This window comes from Colletotrichum tamarilloi (assembly GCF_030869305.1).
Source record: "Colletotrichum tamarilloi strain Tom-12 chromosome Unknown Scaffold_10.1, whole genome shotgun sequence".
NCBI classification, from domain to species: Eukaryota; Fungi; Ascomycota; class Sordariomycetes; order Glomerellales; family Glomerellaceae; genus Colletotrichum; species Colletotrichum tamarilloi.
Window position 1 is genome coordinate 1,053,666 of NW_026849393.1, and position 21,247 is coordinate 1,074,912.

Below are 21,247 nucleotides of genomic sequence, written 5' to 3' on the forward strand. Positions count from 1 at the left end.
GATTGGAAAGTACTTTGTAGATTTGGTTGCATATCAGGTAATCAGAGTTGGAGATGAGGCCCAGAGGTGAGTTGATGCGGTCCAGGGGTGGAAACGACCAGGTGCGGGTTGGAAATGAGAATAGCATGCGCCTGAGGTGGGAAACAAAATGGCGGTTTATGCCGCGTGGTTGACGACTAAGGTAATAGTACCTTACCTAAGTATGTATTCACAGTTGTTGCCAGCTGCAGAGATAAACTCGATGGATGTATCTGATGTATACTTGCATACCTACTCCGTCTTGTCCATATTGCCAATAGGATTTCGAAATTAAGAGAATCGACGGGTAGAGGCAGCCGTTTACGCCGGGATCTTCAGTGAAAGAAGGAACTTTCCAAAGCTCCTGACTAGCAGATTGGGCTCCAGTTGACGCAGCGGGGACCAAAAAGAAACGGCTTGATCCCGTGGCGTAGTAGCCCGCTACGTCAGTTCAAGACATTTCACACCAACACATTCGATTTGACCCGTTTCATCGAGGTATTTTCCTATCAGCATCCGGCTAATGCTTCCTACTAGTCAGGGGTCTCGGCAGCAACAGTGCACAAGCAGCGCCGGTTCCTGAGCCGCGACACAACCATCACCTTACACTCAATGACTCTGAGCCCACCCAAGACTTCCAGTTTCTGAACCACTTCTGCCACTCCCACTCGCCCGCCGCCCGCCCGCGCCTTCTCTTCGGCGCGTCCTCTTTAGCGGGCGGGCATTCCACACTTGCGAGACCTGGCCATCCATCCCTGTCTCCTATCTTTTCATCCGTGGGCTGCGGCAGTTCTGCCCGCATGTCCTCTGCCGTACAAGACAACCCGAACAGGTACTTACAAAAAGGTATGTACCTTACCTTGCACACGAAATAGTCGCCTGCAAGAGATGGTAAATTTGGGGAGGGGATCCAATCCAAGCCATCCTACACACCCATCCCTTCATCAATCATCAATGTACTGTGTAGGTTGCCCTTTCGCCCCTTCCTAACACCGCCCCGAATTACGAGTACGGTGTATACTCCGTACGGTACCTTATAGTACTGCGGGTTTCTCGTAGGCAAAGATCTATCTAAAAGACCCGGAAATCGTCTGCCAATTGATTGTGAATCGTGGAAGGGGCGGCACCAACTTGACGCGCGAATCTCCGGGTCCCCTTCTGCCAATTTACCAGATTGCCAGATTGCTGAGCTTTGAATGAAGTCTTTCGAAGCCTGGCGCCAGTCCTACGACGTCAAACGCCGTCCCATCCATCCCCCTCTTCCATCCCAATGTGCCAATCCTACCCTGATTTTGCCATCGCCATCCCGCTGTTGCAGTGACTTGACTGAGGCTGGGTTACCCAGTTTGTCAGTGCGCATTTGACCACCAAGCAACTTGCCCTGTATTCACTGTACCACTTGTAGTAGTGTGATGGGAGTCGAATAGCGTGGATGTACCTCTATCTGTGATTGTACACGGCATTGAGTGGAGGTCGTAGTTGCAGTGCTCCTGAAGATCAAAGATAATTAGCATCTACACTATGTTTGCCATTAATGCCAACTTCTTCTCCCTGTCCTGACATGAGCCGTGCCATTGATTCTCCCCTTCTCATCTTCATCTTCATCTCCATCAATCACTTACTTTCCACAGTCGTTGCCTACATTATCGTTGCACACACTCTCGCATCCAGAGCGTTCGTTATCACACAGGAAACATCCTCACCGACCTGACCGACACTCGCTCGCTCGCTTTCGCGTCGCAATTCGTTACTAGTGTCCTCTCTCGTTCCCTCTCACCTTGGCTTCACCTCGTCGCAACTCCGCAGAAGCAGCAGACCTACCTACCTTATTGTGCCAAGGTACCTTACTGGAGTGACCTCGCCGTTCAGGGTCGCCGCGGCACTGCTTGCTTTTTCTCCCTCTGCTTTTTTAGTCTTTTGGTTTTGCTCGAGCAAGGAAGGCACCGGTTCATTTTGTCTAATGAGAAAGGAGAGACCAGGGGTCCCCCTTCTCTCCTAAACCGTTCTGAAGGTCCCACTTTCACTCGAACCCCCCGTGCCTGTCCGCCCCCTCCTTCCCTCCCTCTCTCATCCCCAAGCCACTCCCAGAAGCCCACCACATCCACCACCATCTCGTTCTTACTACCACGAATACCCAGGTATCCTCGCTTTTTCCTGAGGTATCGACCAAGACTGACTGGGGAGGAAACACTGACACTGGGGCTCCTTCCTTCCCCTAAAGTGCCACAAACCACGCCGGGCGCCATCCACCAAACTGACCAGACGAAGCCTCAACGTCTCCAAATTTAACCCTGTCCACCTACCTTACCTGCCTGTCCAGTCCCGCTATCAGAGGTGCTCTTTTTCTTTCCTGGCCCTTAGTCCCTGAGGTAGCGAGAGAAAGATATCAAGGCACAGCTACCTATCGTTACCGCACTATTTTACCTGCCTCCACTTATTCTCCTGCGTCGCACTGAGAGCTGCAGCACACCTCACTCTCGCCTCCCGTCCTTCACTGCACTAACATCTGCACCCGCCTGGCACACTCGAGGACCGCGACGGGTTTACTACGCCATCGTCCCCAACTCTAAAAATTCCACGCCCCGTCAGACATAAACACGGGCACCTCACAATCCAACCCTCGCGGCCCGCCCCTGACCTGACCGCGCTGCCTCCGACCTCGAAGCCTCTTTTTCCCTCCAACAACCCAATTCACCACTCAGACCGCATACTTTCGCTGGTTGTGAATTCAACACTCCTTCACACTTTCAACCCCATTGCGAGTCGACAATACCTCAACGGCGGTGGGAAAAAACACAGCATCCTAAATTAAGGAGACTCCCACCCAGCACCTGCTGTCATCTGTCTTTGACGATTCGGCCGTTACCCCTAACCTCAACGCCAACGACCAAAGGGGTAAATCGACTTCTTCAACACCCCCCAACTTTCGCTGCCGTTTCCTTACTTTTCCACAACCGCAACCGGTCGATCGCGTCTCTTTATCCAACCCCGGAACAGGATCATTGTCTTGTCAAATCGGCCAGGGGCCCTATCGCCAATCATGGCGAACACGTACGTTGGCATCCGTTCTTTCAATCGTTCAGTCCCCTTTTCTTGGGACGCCTAAGAGGACCGAGACATTGACTTTGCCATGACAGGTTCGGCTTCGGTGCGGCTATGCGCTCTCTCTGGCACGATCTGACCAGCTACGACCGACGTACGTTTTTCCCTCCCGAACGACCTCTGCAACGCCTACCTTTGTCACAAAACTAACTTACCTTAGACTCTACGATTGACTCTCCTCACCGAACCGGTCGCCACGTTCCTCTGAATCGCCAGAGCGGCATCCTTACTTCCGTCGCGACAGCCTCCGAATCCCGCGCCGATGTATCCTCTCCCTTCGCCGACGATTATAACAGATTCTCGCGCGAGAACAGCTACCAGGGCGGTGGCATGCCCTACACACCAACTAGCCCCAACCCTTCTGCGCCTTATTCCCCAGGTCTGAGATCTCAATCTGCTCGCCGCGAAAGCCAGCACGATGGCTTTGAGCTACAGAGCCCCGGAGACGTCCCCATGCAGTCTTTCCAGGACGGCTCACCTCCTCCCCCTCCCGTTTCCCACTCGTGGAAGAAGATTGACGCTTGGGCTGAAGAGCACTACCCTGAGCTGTGGGACCAGCTCTGCGAGGGATGTACTGATAACGACCTCAACGAACTGGAGCATCAACTCGACTGCTCCTTGCCCCTTGACGTGAGAGAGTCACTGATGGTTCACGACGGCCAGGAGCGCCTGGGAATGCCTACTGGTATCATTTTCGGCTCCATGTTGCTCGATTGCGAGGAGATTGTTCAGGAATGGGACCAGTGGCGCAAGGTCAACCAGGAATTCCTCTCCGAAGCGGCTTACCAAAGACCTGCCGCTCTCCCCAAGGCCCTCGGCAGCAGCAACCAAGCATCGTCTTCCAGAGAACCCGCATCTCCTGCGGCCGCAAACAATGGCTCTTGGCGTCAGGACCTCATTGCTCGCCAGGATTGCGTGCCTCCCAACGCAGTGCAGCGATCGTATGCCCACCCAGCCTGGATCCCCTTGGTGCGCGATTGGGGTGGAAACAACCTGGCTGTCGACCTCGCTCCCGGTCCCAGCGGCAAATGGGGGCAGATTGTTCTCTTTGGTCGCGACTACGATACCAAGTATGTCATTGCCCGCTCCTGGGCTCACTTCCTCGCCATGGTCGCGGACGACCTCTCGTCTGGCAAGTGGTTTGTGGATGAGGAGACCAACGAGCTCAAGTTGCGGGAGTTTAAGGAGACACGTGTTGAGCCTCCCTACTTTGGCATTCTTCGATGGCGAATGGATCAGAAGTACGGCCGAAGAGCTGCGAAGCGCAGATCGGTTGCACCTACTAACAGAGCCGGATCTCCCGTTGGATCTGGCGCCAACTCTCCGTACACGAGCGCGAGCCCGACATCAGCCGAGCCTAATGGCGAACAACGAGGAAGATCAATGCAACGACTGGGAGGCACTTCTCCGATTGCCAGCCCCATTCGCCCTGGTTATGGCAAGTCCAGCCCCCTGGCACGAGTGGCCGAGGAAACCCCTCTGCCGGAGCTGCAGACAAACGGCCTCAAGCCAACGAAGCTTGTCGAAGTCGAAACTCCCCGGCCGAGCGAAGAGACCCCCAAGGGCTCCCGCGTGTCGCTACTTTCGCACGTCGAGACTGCGGAGGGCGAAGGAAAGGAGAACGCAAACCCCGCTGGCAAGATGAATGGCACCGCCAAAGCCAACGGCAAGCAACCTGAGGTATCGGAGGAGCCGATGAAGGAGATCGAGATATAGAAGGTGTGCAAAACTGGATACGACAGAACGACGATACGGTTTCCCCTATTCTCGGGGTCTTGTTACGCGACAAGGCCCGTCATACAGCAAAACATCGGCGTTTGAGGCGTCCGTGACTCTAATCATTATGAGAGGACGTCCGCAGGGGGTCATACAACATTGAAGACTTTTTTTTTCGAGCATCAGGGAACACGGCGGCTGGGCTTATTTCCAAGTCTATTTTCTTCTTCATTTTTTCTTCCTTTTTGGGCTCTCTCTGGAAAGGGCCGGGACCGGAATACGTCGGGTGGGCCTCTGCCCATTCTGAGGTTTCTGCAGTCTATGGACATAGCTGCGCGGCATACGTACATTCGCACCAACCTGCCATATTCGGCCAATTTTCGTGGGCAGCCTTGCGGCTGTCTCGAGATGGGTGTTGCGGACCACGTCCTCCTAGATGAGGCAAATGGGACGATAATATCCCAAGCTGGAATTGGTAGGCGTGCCGGTAATTGTTAGTGTACTATTAGGACCTTTTGTCTACTTCTTTTTATCTCGAGCGCTCCGAGGCAAGGGCGTAGGATTAGTCCTCAATACAGGTTGGCTGTGACGGCCTTGGCCAAATCGTATTCTGTTTCTCGTGTCAATATGAATTAGAAAGGCTTTGCGCCTACGTGCATGTGTTTGGCGTGCAGCGGCATGCGCCCCTCAATTCCTCGTGTTCCGTGCTACTGGGACCGATTCGTGTTTGCGGGGTGTTAACGGGGGTCAACCTGAGCCCGGAGCATGGCGATGAACCGCTCCGCTTCGATCGGATCTACGAGGAAGGGTCCACGCCGTGTCTTGAGCAATGGAATGTCGTTCATGAGCACGGGTGCAGGCAGAGTCATGTACGAAGCAGGGGACTTGGAGGTGTAAGCTATGAGTTGACTTGCTGATGGCGTCGCAACAGCACATATTTACCAAGATAGTCTATACATATGAGAGAGACTAGGTTCTTTTCCTCGGTTTCGATCATACTTTTGAAATGAGTGTTTTTCTATATTGTCTCGTTCCCCTTAGCTCCCTAAGATATACAGAGTCAAGATGCACGAGTACCTTTGCGATGTAAAGATCATGTGACATGTCAAGGGTCACGTGTGAACGGCAAAGCTCCGGACAGGGATGAGGTAGTGGGACTGTGACGCCTCAACTGTGCCGGATCAACGTCAAGGCGACCAACATCCGGAGCCCGTGCCTTCGTCACCCAAGCCTAGCCTTACACCGAAGCAGACGACAGCAGACGACGAACAACGCACGCGCGGCTCAATCATCCCCCCCGGCGATATACCGACGACACTTTTCTTCTCCTCCAAGAGCATCGACTGCTCGAGAACACTCCCGACGATACACGCCCAGATCCCCGCCCGCCCGATCCATCTACAACGATTCGCAGACTGGGAGCTATCTTCAGCTAATCGCTTCCGAAACCAACTACACCTCATAAGCCAATCCATCCCATCACCACATTCGCAACTATGGAGGAAGAGCGCCTCTGGAAGTTCAGCAAGCCGGAATGGCTCAACAGCGCTTGGGCTCGTAACTTTGGCGTCTACGGCGCCGGAGCTCTGGTAAGCTTGTTCCCTCTTCTCTCGCCTGATGGTCACCCGCCAGTGTCGTAGGATAGATAGCACGCGAAGGAACATCAGCTGGTTTCCTCTTCCTATCAAAGCCTTCCCCAAAAACCAAGAACCATGAGAAGAACAGAAGATTCAAAAACCCTGCTAACCGTCGTCAACCCCCCCAGTTCTCCATCGCCTTCTACGTCATGCTCGACTCCGCCGTCTGGTCAAAGTCAGCCCGCAACGGCTCCGACACCCACGTCACCTTTGTCGACTGGCTGCCCCTCATCTTCTCCTCGCTCGGCATGCTCATCATCAACTCGGTCGAGAAGGCGCGTTTGTCGGCCGACAGCTTCTCGTACAGCGGCAACGGCGTCGCGTGGAAGGCCCGCGTCGTGCTGTTCCTCGGCTTCGCCGCGCTGGCCGGGGGTATGGCGGGCGGCGTGACGGTCTTTGTGCTCAAGTTTGTCGTGCAGGATGTCGCCATGCCGGCGCTGGGCATGGGCATCGAGAACGTTGTCGCGAATGCGCTCGTGGGCTTGAGCAGTGTCGTGCTTTGGATCAGCCAGAATATGGAGGATGAGTATAGCTACAATCTTGCTCTGTAAATGGGGGAGAAGGGTGCTTTGTAGGTAGTCAGTGACGCGGGGGCTGGCTGGTCTTCGTCGAAGAGTCGTTCCTAAGGCTATGACATGGACCTATGGTATGGACGAACCGGGTTGGTTCATCCAGAATGGCTGAAGATTGTATGAATCGGGTGATTCGGATCGCAGGTGTATAATTATAGCACTGAGGATTCTGTGGCGCATGGGTTTGACATTGGCGGCATGGCTATAGTCTACTTTATTCCCTTTATTTGAGCCTTCTTTTCGCAAACTCTTCGGTCTTTGTCCATTTCCGCGTCCTGAAAAGTCCAATTGTCACCATTGACTTCGGGCTTACCGGTTTGTCTGCTTAACACAGGGATGCTGGGGCTGCAAATGAGAGCAAAGATTCGAGGAATCCTGGTAGCTTCTTTGGTTTCAGCGTGGAGAGAGGATAGTACATGGAATAATCTTTCCTAGAGCTGGAAGTCACAGTAAAAGTTGGCGATAAGTAGACAGAGAAGATTCTCGTTCCTTGACAAAGAATATTGACACGAACTCATCCTCACTCTTGAGCACGAGGACCAGAGATTGTCGCGTATCCATGACCATGAGTGCAAAGCAGGCAGGCAGGTGCTGGCTAGCCCTACATCAAATTTACATACAGTACGTGCCAGACCTTCACCCGATGAACACCCACGGAAAGGAGCTTATATACCCCCTCTCATTTCCGTCACCAGCCAGCAGGCGCCCGTCTAGGTCGGCGGGTCTGGTCAAACTGGCTGGGTGGTGGAATGGTTTAGGGTCGACAGTTAAAATCGCCAACCAGCCTACTCGACGACAGGCTTAGCGTATACGAGTACCCGAGTTCGAATCCCAGCATGAGCACCAAGAGATGTAGCCACACCGGTGGTGAACTCTTCTTTTGTTCTTAGGTGAGTGCTTTCGTCTTGCGTCATGGCGTCATAAGAGATAGTATTTTGACCCGGATACTTTGATTGTATTACGCCAATGACTCCGAGGGGTTTGTTACTTGACTTATATATTAGTCTTGCATTGGGCGTGTGCATTAAAGGGCTGCTTTCTGGCAAGGAAGACGTCTATACCGTCGATGGATCGCGGCGGTCGTACTGGTGGTCATTAAGGAACTGTTTCCTTAGGTGAAATACACCCTGTCCTAAATTTTTCTTCATTCCAAGTAAGCCCTTTGCATCTTTACTGATGAGTTCAATAGTTTGGGTGTTGTAAGCGGCTTCAAGTCGTGAAAGTCTCGAAACCAAGGTACTACTTCGATCCCAATTCGTTTCCTCTACGTACTATAATAACGGCCTCCTCGTAGTTTTCCTTTACTAGTGTTTACTATACGTAGGTTAATTAGGTATACCATGGCAACATTCACTAGAGTATCTGTTATGGTGCAAGAAGCTTCTGCGGAAGAGGCTATGGTATGCTAAACATCGCTATGCTGTTCGTATGCGTGAGCCGCCTCTCGTATATAACTACACGAATCTATAATAGCGTACATTGCGTTGCTAAATTTCTTGGACATGTGCCTTCATCGATTAGACAAGTACAAAAGTCGAGAAAAGTTATGTTGAGTTATATCTATCTAAAACATTTATAAGCAAGGGAGCTGCCTGGTTCCCCTTTCTCCAACGCTATACACGCTTTTGTCTTAACTACCTCCTACTATTATAGGCCAGATGCTAATGTAGTATCAAATATTATTTACTACGGCTTCAGGCGGCTCGGCATTGAATTCTGGGGAGATATTTTGTGGCGCAATAATTATACAAAGAGAGGCTGTAGGTGCTCTTGCTATACAACTCCACAGACTCCCCAAGTGAGTCTCCATCTTCAGGGTAGCAAAATCAGAGAGTTCAGTCCTTCTCGGTCATACGGGAACGGGTTCCACGTGTTTACGTCGATCACATTGTGATCAAGAGGACCGCCTCTTTAGATATCAACACACTACCACTGTCCTCTCGATTCTTCCATAAGTGAATTCCATATGGAATATAATTCAGATCGTTCCTAGCGAAGGGGGGGGGGGGGACGACTGACGCAATTACTAGATAGTCTATATTATTGATTAAACGTCATGAGTTCACCGCTTCCAGAACGTGGGCCGTTTCTAGCGCAGTAAACAAAAGGTGCTGCCCACAGGTTGGACCTTCCATCCTGAAAACCCAGTCGTCCTGGTGGTAAAAGGGAACCAGTGATAGACTTAATCATACCTCTTTCAGTACTTTCCTGTAGTGGCCGAAAGCTAAAGAAGCCTGCAGAGCTCAGGGCCTACTATGTTTACCGAGCAGTTGACAATATGGCTCATGAAAAGACCTCCCATTGTTCTTCTCCAGAGGCGTTCGCTCCATATATAAATGCCCGCTACGTAAACAGTCTCATCACGAAGGGATCACCACGCAATGATAACATCGTGCTCCGCGAATCACAAACTCGCAGTTTGGACACATGTCGATTTCCGGCGTAGGTCCGCCTCGCCTGTTATGCTTTAGAGTTAGTAACTATCAGAAAATAAAGCCTAGATCCGGGTCATATCAGGACCAGCTTGAACCATCACGAACGACCATCTTCTTCTATAGACCCCCTTGTGAACAATCGACGACTAGAACTATACGATGCTGAGCGGTTTAGGTGAAATTGAGCCTATGCCACGACTGATACATTGCTTCGCCTCTCGCTATACGTGGCCACTAACCCCGAGGCCGAGATATGCCCAGAGTCCGTCTTCTGACAACTGAGCACGACAGTGCCGATACTACATCCAGATGTGCAAACGCGGCCTATATATATATATCCATACTAGATCGTACAAGAGGTCACGGAAGGGAGTCACAGCTTCGACAACGGCCCGCCAGACAAGAAACGACTCCCGGAGTCGAAGCCTGGAAGACCAAGTGGATTGTTACATGCCTTTGGCTTCAGTTGCGCCGACGAGCTGTCTTTCACTAACTAGAACGGGTTGGGATCAGAATGGAACATACCACGGGGAACGAACCAGCAATCAACTGTTGTTCGCAATTGCTCCCATAAATCAAATAGGAATGATTAGTGACAAGTTGTTCGAACATGACAAACCGACAAAAAGCTTGTTAAAATGAGCGGGGGGTACCGCGATCTACGAATGCTGGAGAGGATAGTGTCCAGTAAAAAGGTATGTTTGGACCCTATCTCGCCCGTCGCCTTATTGTACTTAACAAACATACGTATCGTAACCTCGAGGCGGCAAAGGTGGACAAAGCTGGTACTTCATCCGTAAGAGATCATATAGTTCTTTGTAATAGTATCATGCTTTGTCTCTCTCATCGTGAAGGATCTACGTATGGCTACATATATGCATCGTGGTCTATCTCAGGGTGCGGCTCATACTAATCGCCACCAGAGATTAGGGACTACACTCAGGGCAAACCCACAAGACATGAAGGACATATCGTTCCGAAATCCTCACCTTCCCTTTACGGAAGGTTCCAGATAGGAAAGGGCTTACAGCATCGAGTGTCAACGCACGACATCTCGATGACCAGGGGGGATTCCAACAAACCGGAAAGCACCTCACAGCTCCCCGACGCTTACACGGAAGACGGACAGCGCAAACCCTGGAGTGAAGCGTATTTACTTACTCCACAACACTTCCCTCGTGAGTCGTAAGCCGCAGCGTGTAAACGACACTCGGAGGCCCTGAAATGGGCACCACCGCAGGGTCTTATCAAAAAACCTACCCATAAAGCCCCAGACCCCTCCGCGGGCCGGCCCGAAACAAGAAGGTGAACCGTCGACGAGGAAAACCTCCGACGACTCCCGGCCAGGGACGGGTTGGGGCAAGACTCTGCCGGGCCGAATCAGTGTCCCTGGGCCCCCCCACGCCCACCTCAGACCCCTGGATCCCGCTTGAGTGAAGAGAGTCGAGCACGTTTGGGGGCGTCCGTCTTCTCTTGGCAAGTCAACGAGACATTGATCTATATCCCAATCGGCATATACGACGTAGACGGATTTGTAGAATCCTAGCAATGTAGCAAAGCGTGAAAAAGAAATCTACGACTTTCTGTGAGTAAAAAGAGGGCCACTCGCTTCAACACTCTAGCCAGACACTTGTCTTGGAAACACCGCAAATCAAAAACCCCGTACCTGCGCCGTGGCACACCTTTGGTCGGGTGGCTGTTGTCTCGTTCAGGAGAATCGAAAAATTCGGTCAAACAATCAGGCGGTGAAGAAAGAGTGAAGAAGAAATTTTTGTTGGGAAGCCGGAGAAAAGGAAAAGAAAAAAAAGTTTCTTCGACAGTCTCATCTCACCGCACCACAACCCTCTCGAGAACCCGTCGGTGAGAGGCCGGTCAACGTTTGCGCACCGACAGAAAATTTTCCTGGCGTTCAGACATGCAGGCGTTGAAACATGTTGCGCTGTCAAAATTGGTGTCATTCGCGCTCCCGGGCCTGCAGAACCTGTCCGTCATCGGCGGATGAAAGAGAGACAGAGAGGGAGACCAAAAAAAAAAACAAAAAAAACAAAGAGGCTGCTTTGAACTCGGGATCCGCCTCCTGCCGATCCTGTTGGGCGGGAGATGCGCCCTTAGACCGGCGGCGTGCGTAAGAAGGCTTGCCGTGAGGTGCCACGACAAGACGCGGCTCGGAGGCGGCGATGGCGGCGACAGGAGAGTCCTCAAAGCACGCGGAACGATCTCATTCAGTCAAGGGAGCCGCCGGCTGACTTCTCTGTCTCCCAGACCAGCGATATGGGCTGGTCTTTGCTCCTCATATCGCAACAACAAGCATGGCGCGCCTGACGTCGCTCGCATCAGAGGTCTCACCGTTGTTTGGCAGAGAAACAACCGGCCATAAATCTAGAACGAAGACCTGGTCGTCGTGCGAGAACCGAGAATAATTGAGGCCGTTGGAAGAAAAGAGCTGAAGATTTCACATCGAGTGAAACAGGATGCCATCAGTACGAGTCACTGGCACCATCTGGACGGGGCGCTACAGCTGCTTTCCGGAAAGGCTGACGGTGTCCTGCAGCGAGGCGTCCGAGGCAACTCGATGATGCAGGTGAATGAAACATCTCTGTGGTTGTGACACAAAGCTCTGCAGCACAACATCTCTGAACACCAGAGCAGACCAACCATGCCGCCATCATCCATGTAGCGTGCCGTTGCAAGGTTGAGGTTGGAGGGTGGTGATACGGGTTTAGCTCAGCATGCAGGTCGCTCGAAAGAGGTGAGGCACAGCAACTCGCAGGCACCCATTGAAGATGGATTGCTTCAGGTGTTCCCCAAGCAGACCGGTAGCTGATCTTGCGGTGGCGGGCTGGCTGGCTGTGACCCATGGCCGGACTGGCGATCTCTCCGAGAATCTGTCACGAACAAAACCAGGTTGGTTTCTGCAAGATGCTTCGTCAGGGACAAGATCATCGACGTGTCGTACGATGCGAGCCAATGCCGGGTCTCGTGCGTGTAATACGCAAGCCCATGTCAACGATGATGGCAATCCGAGATGAGAGAGGGAGGCGCCTTGGAATCGCCGTCAGATGATGAGCCATTGGAGGTTGCTGCATTGCTACAATGTCGAGTTGGTGTGTACATCCTCAACATCTTGGCCGCCATCAGTTGTGATAAAATTTTCAATAGTTAGTGAATATGCACGTACCTGGCTGAAGACCATGGACCTAATACGGCAAGGCAAACTTACAGATGCCCATGCAAATCTGGCCGAAGCGGGATTTAGGACGGGCGTCTGGTTGGCGATCTTGCCGAGCAAAGACACTGCCCGGCAAATGCTGCAGACGACTTGCTCTTCTTCTGTAAAGACCAAAGGTTATCAAAGTGACCGTCGCATCGCAGGGCCCACTCAGCAATACGTCCTGCCTCGTGCACAATTACAGAAGAGTTACATTTGACGCATGCTGTCAGAATAGCACCGTCCCGTCTGATACGCGTTCGCACACCTTACTAGCGGCGGTCGGTGAGAAAGCATCAGCCGCCGAATGATCCGGGCTTTGTGCATGGAGTACACACACCGAAATAGCTCGGTGGCTGTCGGAGATACGTCAAGGGATCTCAAGACCTTAGTCCAGCCACAAGTTTGTTAGAACTTGCAGCTCGCCATTATTGGTAGCATGCGAGCCCAAGGTGTATTGAAACAGTCCAAGACTCGAAACTTGCCGACCTTTGAGCCGCTGTTTTGCTGCTTTGAACTTGTTTGGCACCGACAGCCCCAAGAATTAAAAGACGTTCGCCTTAAAGCGAGTGACCCAGAGCTGAGCTGCATACTGAAGGTCTCAATCTAGAGATTACCGGTATGATGGTATCTCGAATCAAGGTCAATCTTTCCATGTCACATGTTGTCGACAGCAAAGTTATCGGACCTTTGCGTGTAATGTTTGTAATGGCAGATCATTTGGCAGCATTTGTAGCCCATCCATTGGCACGGGCAGCCCTGGTAACTAGCCGGCCGCTCGAGATGGGTCTCTGATGCTTCCCCGGGGCCCTCACCGATGAGAATTCGGGCCAGAATTTGTGGGTAAGAAGTCGAAAAGACCAGGCATGATTCGACTGTTCGGCACACCAAGCGGTCTCAACCCCAGCGATTTCCCTTGCGGCTGCAGGCGGCCGTTGCAACTTGGCATATCCATGGTTGAGGGATGAGGTCTGGTGACGATCCATCCAATGGTGAGAGCCGCAAAAATTGCTTTGACCAAGTTCATGTCTGTGCGGCAAGTAGCTAGCAATCCGGGTCTGTTGTTCTGCAGTTGGGTCGGGATGCACTGACATCTCTCCACTCGCAACCGAGAAAGGGTGTGACGAGAGGAAGCAGGAATAACATCGCCCACGGGACAACATGCCTTCTCTCTTGCAGTAGGCTGGCCTTTCTGTGGCGCAAGATTGTCCTTTGGAGTGTTTGAGGACCCACCATCTATCGACCGTGTGACGGTAAAAATACGTTGCGCGGTTGCTTCGGTCGTGGGATTTCGCAGTACCGGGCCAGGCCGGAGATAGCAAGCGTTGACCTGAAGCCTGTTGAGTTGCAATGCCTGGAACTCCGTAGTATCGACGTGCTTCACTTTTGTCATATATCTTGTCTTTCTCCAACGGGTAATTTGGAAGGGTTTCATCGGGAATTCTGAGTTTTACGGCAGAATGCCACGTTGGAGTTCAGCCACGCGAACGACGAGCGGCTTTCATGGACCGCTTGCCGTCCGTTGAGTGCGCCATCCCATGAGCAACGTCTTCAACCCATGCCCCTGTGCCCTTCCCGATGGAGGCTAAGTAGGTTGGCGGCGGGATGGTTGGAATGCTATGGCCAGGAGGTCTGGAAGCCATGCGGCTGCTGCGAAAGGGATGCGGTGACGAGATGTAGTGCATTACCGCTCGGCTCAGGAATTCAGAGGAGGCCCTGGCAGGCCAGTCAACGGATGCGTGGCAGGGGGCCGACATGGGAACTCGCACACGTCTTAGTCCAACGACAAGCTCTGTCTGTGCATCTCAACCAACAGGAATGGAACTCCTTCTCCCCCAAAGATGGCCTGCAGGACATTAAATGCAAGTCAAACAAGTCCGTGACCCGGAGCGCGCCTCTCTACTGCCGTATATTGAAGCTGTGTACTCCCAGAGACGCAGACGCAGACGCGGACGCAGTAGGCAATCCAAATCTTGAGGCTCACGTGGTCGGAAGAGGGTATCGGATCGGACGTATAAGGTAAGTGGGCAACCCAACGCAAAGGTCGAGTCGGCGTCGGTGGCGGACCAGCCGTGGTAGCCGAACGATGATCAGCCAGTCGCAGAGAACCCGAATGTGACTTTGAGGGCGACGACGGGAGCTCGTGGTTGCCAGTTAATAACGCACCGTAGGGGCGGATTCTTTCGACGGAGGCGGGCAACAATATTGGCCAGATCGGCCGACCAATCCGGGCAGCGACGACACGGCTGCAGGGACAAGCCAGCGCCCACGGCGACTGAGAAGGGTGGTATTAGTCAGGCCAGCCCACAGCTTTTCAATATGATGCTTCATGCCGTATGGAAGGCCAGGCCAGCGAAGAGACAAGGTACGTCGCGTTACCCGAGAGCAGTGTGCCAGGACTTGCTGGTATACTTGACTGGCGATGGCGAGGCATGTTGTAGAACTGACCTCGTCAGCCCAAAAAGCCTTCAGGGCGAGCGACATAGAGAGAAGACAGCGCAAAATTTTTTGGCACATTGCGGCTTATGTGAGGCTAAACCCCCCCCCGTCCGCGCTTTTGTCAATCGTGTGGTCACTAGTCCGTATGTCCGCGTCGCCCGTTCCTTCGGAGGTTTCATTTCGGCAGAGACAGGGCACCGGGCTGCAGACTGGATGCCGGGACGGAAGAGGGTCACCGCTGGTGTGTGAGGTGTGCGTACGTGTGGTGGGTGGTGGACATTGCTGGATGGGAGGCTGCGCATTCGATGACGAAGAAAAACAGCTGGGCGCATGGTTGCTGTAGCAGATTTTGTCCGATTCTCAGGCCCTGTTTGGAGACGGTGCAGTGAGCCGATGGAGACTCGAGCAGGAGCTTTAGACACACGAACCCCTTGGTGAGGGAAGCTGACGACGTTGACAACCTGTGCTGGGTTGATTCAAAGTAAAGCTTCAATGGCTGAGGTGGTAACAAGAACCCAGATACCTTTGGCCGGCTTCTGGGTGGTGTGTGTAATTGTGAGAACTCAGAAGTCTCACAGTGAGTCGCTGCCCGCATGGGTGGGTTCACAATGTCTAGGTAGTCTCCTTTTCCTGAATCCTGGGAAGCTGCGTGCGTGCCGGCCGGTTTAGATGTGTCCCCTGATTATTGAGGCTCCCCGTTGCGTGGTACGATACCGATACAGCTCCTGTTCGGCGGCCGTGGTTGCCAATAAAACCTGCCACGATCCACGGGGGAATGCCCCTTGCGGCTCGTCGTGTCGAGCTTGCCTCGCTAGAAACGCCGGACTGAATAATATGACCATTGACACCGGGGTGGGAGGGGAATACCCAGCAAAGAGGAGAGCACCTCAGGAGCAGGAGCAGGAGCATGAGCTGGGGCCAGATGCGCCTAGAGTGCCAGGCAAAGAATAAAGAAAAATGATCAGATGCTGCTGACCCTCTGGTGGTCCAGGTGAACCTAAAATCCATCATTAGCGTCGCATGAGAAAGGTCATGAGACCTGTTTGTATCCAGAAAAAGACAGACCGAACCCTGGGGGGCTGCGCCGCAGGACGGGGTCTGCTAGAGAGGTACCATTGCTAACAGTTCCCACAGCCCACTACGCTCTCCTCCTCTTTCCTCCACAAGGGACCAGCCAGCCCACTGCACCTGAGGTGAGGTGAGGTGCAAGCCCGTAGTCCGCAGGTGAGGGTTCTCTCTTCGTACGGTGAGGTACGGAGTCGTGAGGGTGTCGTGAGAGTGTACGGACACGCTTACTCGTGACTCTCGAGCCGTGATGTGATTATTTCTTTCCAGAGTCAAGTCCCTTAGGTAAGTTCCATTCTTTCCTCATAAGTTTTGCATCCATAGGATGGAAGGTACCTAGGTACCGAATTTTGTTTTTGCGAGCCCCTCCTTTAGTCCTTCCCGCCGTTGAGCTCTGGCCCTGAGCTGCCATTGGATGATAGACAGTCCGCTGCTGGCGGCTGGCCTACCTACTTGTAACCTTACCCGTCATTCTAGCACTCCGTACCGAGTACCTAATTACGCAGCAAAGTGAAGCATGTCACATGCATCGAAAGCTTAGGTAATGATCCATCATCGAATCCTGCCTTACAGGTTACGGATACAGCATGGCAGCAACACGCGATTATATGGAGCACGTGGACAAGGGCCCTTGAGCCAAAGTGACGGCGTGACGAGAACACATCCCAGGCCCCTTGCTGGAGTCCCGGAAAGGCGCCAGCGAGTCGTGACCACCAAATCACAATTCCCAGGCACCCCAAGTTGCCTCCAAGTTACCAGAAAAGCAGGCCAGCCGACAAAAATAGACCCGCCGTTGCTTGCTGGATCCAGTATGTTGGTCAAGAGGCTCAAGAACCCATGCGCTTCCTGGCTGCATGATTCAACAAGCTTGCCTATCCAGCCAGTATCGAGTACGGGGTGCTCCTTTCTCGACTCTCCGTACCTTACTGCGTAGTACCTCACCTTACTACGGATACTTCGTACTGCGGACTGCCATTGTTATGCTGCCGCAAACTTTGGGCGCACGTTCTACCTCGTTGAAGCCCAAGCCCCAAACCAGGGCCGGGAGCTTGGACCGTGCAATGACGTAGGAGTCTTTCATCAACATGAGGCATTCGCAACTAGACCAGCTGTCATTACCTCAATTACTGCATCGCTGTGGGCATCATCAGGAAATAACACATCCAACTATAATTGCCCGCTTGGCATGATCGGATGTTAAAAAGAATGACAGCGCATCTGCTCACCAAGCTGGTTGTGGTGGCTTGCAGCCGTAGCGTACTAATGCCGATGTGCTCGCGACAATCAGATAGACGTTGGACGAAACTAAATCTGTGTTGGCTCGACTGCGGCAACCGCCAAGTAGTTGAACGAATGAAAGCCATGCCCGTCCAAAGTCAATGGCTTTGATGGCCCCTTCTGGGTCTCGCACTGCGTGCAAATCCAACCCTTGTCGATCCAGTGCGGCCATTTTGGCTGTCGTTGTCGTCCAACTTCTTCGTCGACTTGTAGCTGACAACGTCGCTTGCAAGGCCCTACCTAGCGGTTCTCACATCTCGATTCCGGCAAGGGAAGCCACAGAACCAGGAGGCAGATCCTACTATGCTGTCACGGCCCAAGGGTTGACGGACCCAGGCAATAGCAACCGGTTCGTGCGATGACTCCACTTGGTTGTTCACAAAGAGCATCCGCTCATGGGGATTGGTGTCATGCTGTGCCTCCATCAACTACTGTACTGTGCTTGGCCCGTCTTGCTAATGTAGTGTTGCTGCGATACTTCGTAAACGACTTTGTGGTCCTGGAGAAACACCAACTTCACATTGGCGAGCTCCAGGCTCCACCCTCTCGGCCCCTCCTCAACGAGACGCGAGCCACAACCACGACTCCTGCTGGGCTCATTGCCCCGCACTTGGCCGTTTCCTCCACACATGGGAACGTCGTCATAGGACCTTTCGGACAAGTCTCTTTGGCGGGGTTGGGCCCTAGAGGGGATAAGGCAATATCCAAGGAGGAGTGGGAGGATCCAGCAGCACAGGAACCCGGAGCCACAACAAATGAAGAGTCTCCGTGGACTCTGGAGAGAGAGAAAGTTCCAAAAGTCCATATCTGGGTTTCCCTGAGACTCTTTGCCTATCCCATGGACGGTGAGATGCGCAAAATCCCTCTGCTTTCCCCTTTTCTCTCACCCCTTCTCTGCTGTTGGCCGCCCGCAGCAGGGCACGCGCCAAGGCAAGCCGCAAGCCACGGAAGCTCTGACCATTGACTAGCACCAGCTTTATCCCTTCCCATCAATCCAGGCATCCCCTCCTCATCGTAGCTCGGCGAGGTTTAACCCAGTGACTGCATCCCTGCTCTTGCATGTCCAGACGGCCGAACAGACTGTCAGAGGCGACCAGAGCGTCCTGGACTCCATTCGAGTGCAGAACATATGCGGCGGGCGAATCCCAACATAAAAGAAAGCATGATGTGAAAACTCTTTGCCCACCCACAGCGCCGTCAGAACAGGGGACTCTGCAAATCCAGGCCATCCGCAGCATAGACTTGTTCCCTTGGACCTGGAATCGCTGGACACAATGCTGGCAACTAGCTACTGCCAAATTCGCCGTCAAGCTGCTTGAGATGTAGAGAAAACGCATTCTAAGGTGGTATGTAGATGAGTCTGCCATCCTGCAGGTAGAAAAACCTCCATCGGCGGTCGGATGTGGCGACTATGAACTGCAAGGTTCTGCGGTTGTCTTGACGCTGTCTTGATCTTCCAAACTGGAAGCGTTGCTGTCACTTCGAGTCCAGCTGTGTCAAAGGTAACATGTCGTTTCCACGAATGGCTAACCCAGGGGAATATGTTGTTCTCTGCCTTGTTAAGAAATCTAGTTGATTCATAGTGAACATCGAATCTTCAAGCAACGAACGACCAAAACCTCTCGTGCGGCGTCTAGGAGGCGGGCAGGGCCATTGGGAGCGTGGCGGGCCACGGAAGAAAATGAAGTCAGGTTGGAAGAACCGTGCGAGTGCCTATTGGACCCTGCAGAATCGGGGCCGCTCAGCAGGTTGGTCTTGAGGCGCATTGGTAGCCGGCTACGCAAGATACTAAGGTAGTGCGTGCCTTAATCACATCGAGTTGTCGCGCGTCGTGTACTAGGATGATACACGTAGAAGACCCAGCAGGTCAGCTGGCCAAAGGTACCCGGCAGTACCCTAGCGAATGACAGCGGATTAGTGGACACGGCCCGTTTTGGTCCAAGGTACGGTAGCAAATGTGGGATGAGCAATCCTCGAGGGCCGGGAAGAGAGGGGTTTGTGGCACGTACATGATGGAAGCGTTATGGTCATGATGGAGGCTGAGAAGATGAAAGGGAGTTGACTGCTTCGGTATCTCAACGGTAGATATTGAGGAAGTATCCGTAAGGTAGGCAAGCAACCTAAGGCAACACGGCAAGATAGGCTCGATAGTACTTGGGGGAGGCAGGGGCAGTTGCTATCACCTCTCCCTACCTACCTTACAGACAGTCCGACGGTGTCTCAAAGAAACTACCGGCCTATTAGGTAAGGAAAGTCTCCGTACGTGTGAGTAGGCAAGTAAAATGCTCGTTGGATTCTTCATCCTCCACCGCTAGGGCTTGTCTGCAAAAGCCGCACCGAATGTTCCATTGGGATGTTGTGAATACTCTAAAGATTGTGATGAATGTGTGGAAAAGATTCGTATCGTATTGATTCTTTTCTTTCGCTTTTCCTTGCAAATGGGAAGCCCAGTCCGAACCCAAGTTTCTCTTCAGGTAGGCACGCAGATGCATACTACCCCATGTGCCTGCGTGCGTGCCTACCTTACCCTAAGTTACTTGCTGACCACGTCGGGTACAGAGTACTTGAAGGTATAAAATCAGCTAAGGCAGAACGAGTGAACGGCCATGGTATTTACTGTGCCACCTACCTTACCATGACGGAAGACACATGTGTACTTGAGGTAGGCACTATGTTAGGTGGTAGGTACCTAGCTTCCATTGAGAAGAATAAGACAGAAGAGTACGTATTCAAATGTTCGTAGCTGGCTTGGAAGACCTGGACAGCTGGGAAACAGCACGGCAGGTACCTTACTGAGGCAAGCCCGGTTGACAGCTGGAGGAGCAGACAGGGAGGTACTGCGTACACATCCATTGGCTTTTTTGACTTCCGCTTGCCGAGTTTTAGCGCCTGCCTCCCCGTCTCAAAATGAGCACATGAGCAAGCCTGGTGCAGCGGGTCCTTGTCTGGAGACGACGAGGGGACGACAATGAAAGGCTAACCTGGAGCCATTCGAACTGCGTGTCCCGCCGGTGCTTGGTCCCCACCTCACCAGAGCTCTGGACTCAGCCTGGACTCTACATTAGGCACTCTGTAACAAGGTAGACTCGATGGGTTTGTCAACGGAAGATAGACAACAGCACAGAAGAAAAAGACATCCATTTGATCTGCTCTCTACCCGTTGTGGGCGGGCAGATTTATCGACTTGAGTTGCTGATTCTGCCGTTGGTGTTTTGTTGCGTAGCGGCACTCTTCCTGGTCGATCAAGTCCCAGGGTTGGGTGCCAAACGTAAGGTACCTACCTACCTACTTTGAACTGTTTACGGATGGATACTTGAGTACTTTCTCGCGGCTTTCCTGGGCGACTGCATGCTGTATCTTTGGACCAGAGCTCGTTCATTGCAGGCTGCTCATCACTTATTACCTGTTGTTGTCCGGCTCTGTTGTCTTTCAACCTGCCTCGAGCAAAAGCAGCGTGTCGTGCGTAGATCATCTCAAGTTTGACTTGCGTCGAGACTCGACAAAACCATACCCATCTGGCTCTGCAACGCAACATCCCTCAATGCCAAAGTTTGGAAGCTCTTCAGTAATGAAGTGCTGCGGTTCTCTCCCGAACCGCACGCAACCTTGAGCTACTTTCCGGCACCTTGAGCACGGCCCCTCTCTGGATCCCGGGTGGTCTGCTCCTTCGAGAACCGTAGTGTACCCTCACGTTCTCGGCGACATGTCCTGGACTACATCACTTGCTTCGACTAATAATGTCGTTTCCATTGTGTATGGACAGTTGCATGGCATTCG

General features: G+C 52.8%; 4 protein-coding genes across 4 annotated transcripts; all 4 read left to right on the forward strand.

The window, feature by feature from the left end:
* Window positions 1-3,058: 3,058 nt before the first annotated feature.
* On the forward strand, window positions 3,059-4,836 carry CTAM01_04503 (SMI1/KNR4 family protein; the record flags this gene model as incomplete). Its single annotated transcript, XM_060520533.1, has 3 exons — window positions 3,059-3,069; window positions 3,156-3,214; window positions 3,281-4,836. The coding sequence occupies 3 exons, from the start codon at window positions 3,059-3,061 to the stop codon at window positions 4,834-4,836; spliced, it is 1,626 nt and encodes a 541-aa protein (XP_060385178.1).
* Window positions 4,837-6,332: 1,496 nt separating this feature from the next.
* Window positions 6,333-7,024, forward strand: CTAM01_04504 (uncharacterized protein; the record flags this gene model as incomplete). The annotated part of the gene is made up of 2 exons (XM_060520534.1): window positions 6,333-6,425; window positions 6,602-7,024. 2 exons carry the CDS (start codon window positions 6,333-6,335, stop codon window positions 7,022-7,024), a joined length of 516 nt encoding a protein of 171 aa, XP_060385179.1.
* Window positions 7,025-14,246: 7,222 nt separating this feature from the next.
* Window positions 14,247-15,516, forward strand: CTAM01_04505 (uncharacterized protein; the record flags this gene model as incomplete). Its single annotated transcript, XM_060520535.1, has 4 exons — window positions 14,247-14,707; window positions 14,860-15,053; window positions 15,145-15,215; window positions 15,268-15,516. The coding sequence occupies 4 exons, from the start codon at window positions 14,247-14,249 to the stop codon at window positions 15,514-15,516; spliced, it is 975 nt and encodes a 324-aa protein (XP_060385180.1).
* Window positions 15,517-17,571: 2,055 nt separating this feature from the next.
* CTAM01_04506 (uncharacterized protein) lies at window positions 17,572-18,434 on the forward strand (the record flags this gene model as incomplete). Its single annotated transcript, XM_060520536.1, has 2 exons — window positions 17,572-17,823; window positions 17,931-18,434. The coding sequence occupies 2 exons, from the start codon at window positions 17,572-17,574 to the stop codon at window positions 18,432-18,434; spliced, it is 756 nt and encodes a 251-aa protein (XP_060385181.1).
* Window positions 18,435-21,247: the final 2,813 nt, after the last annotated feature.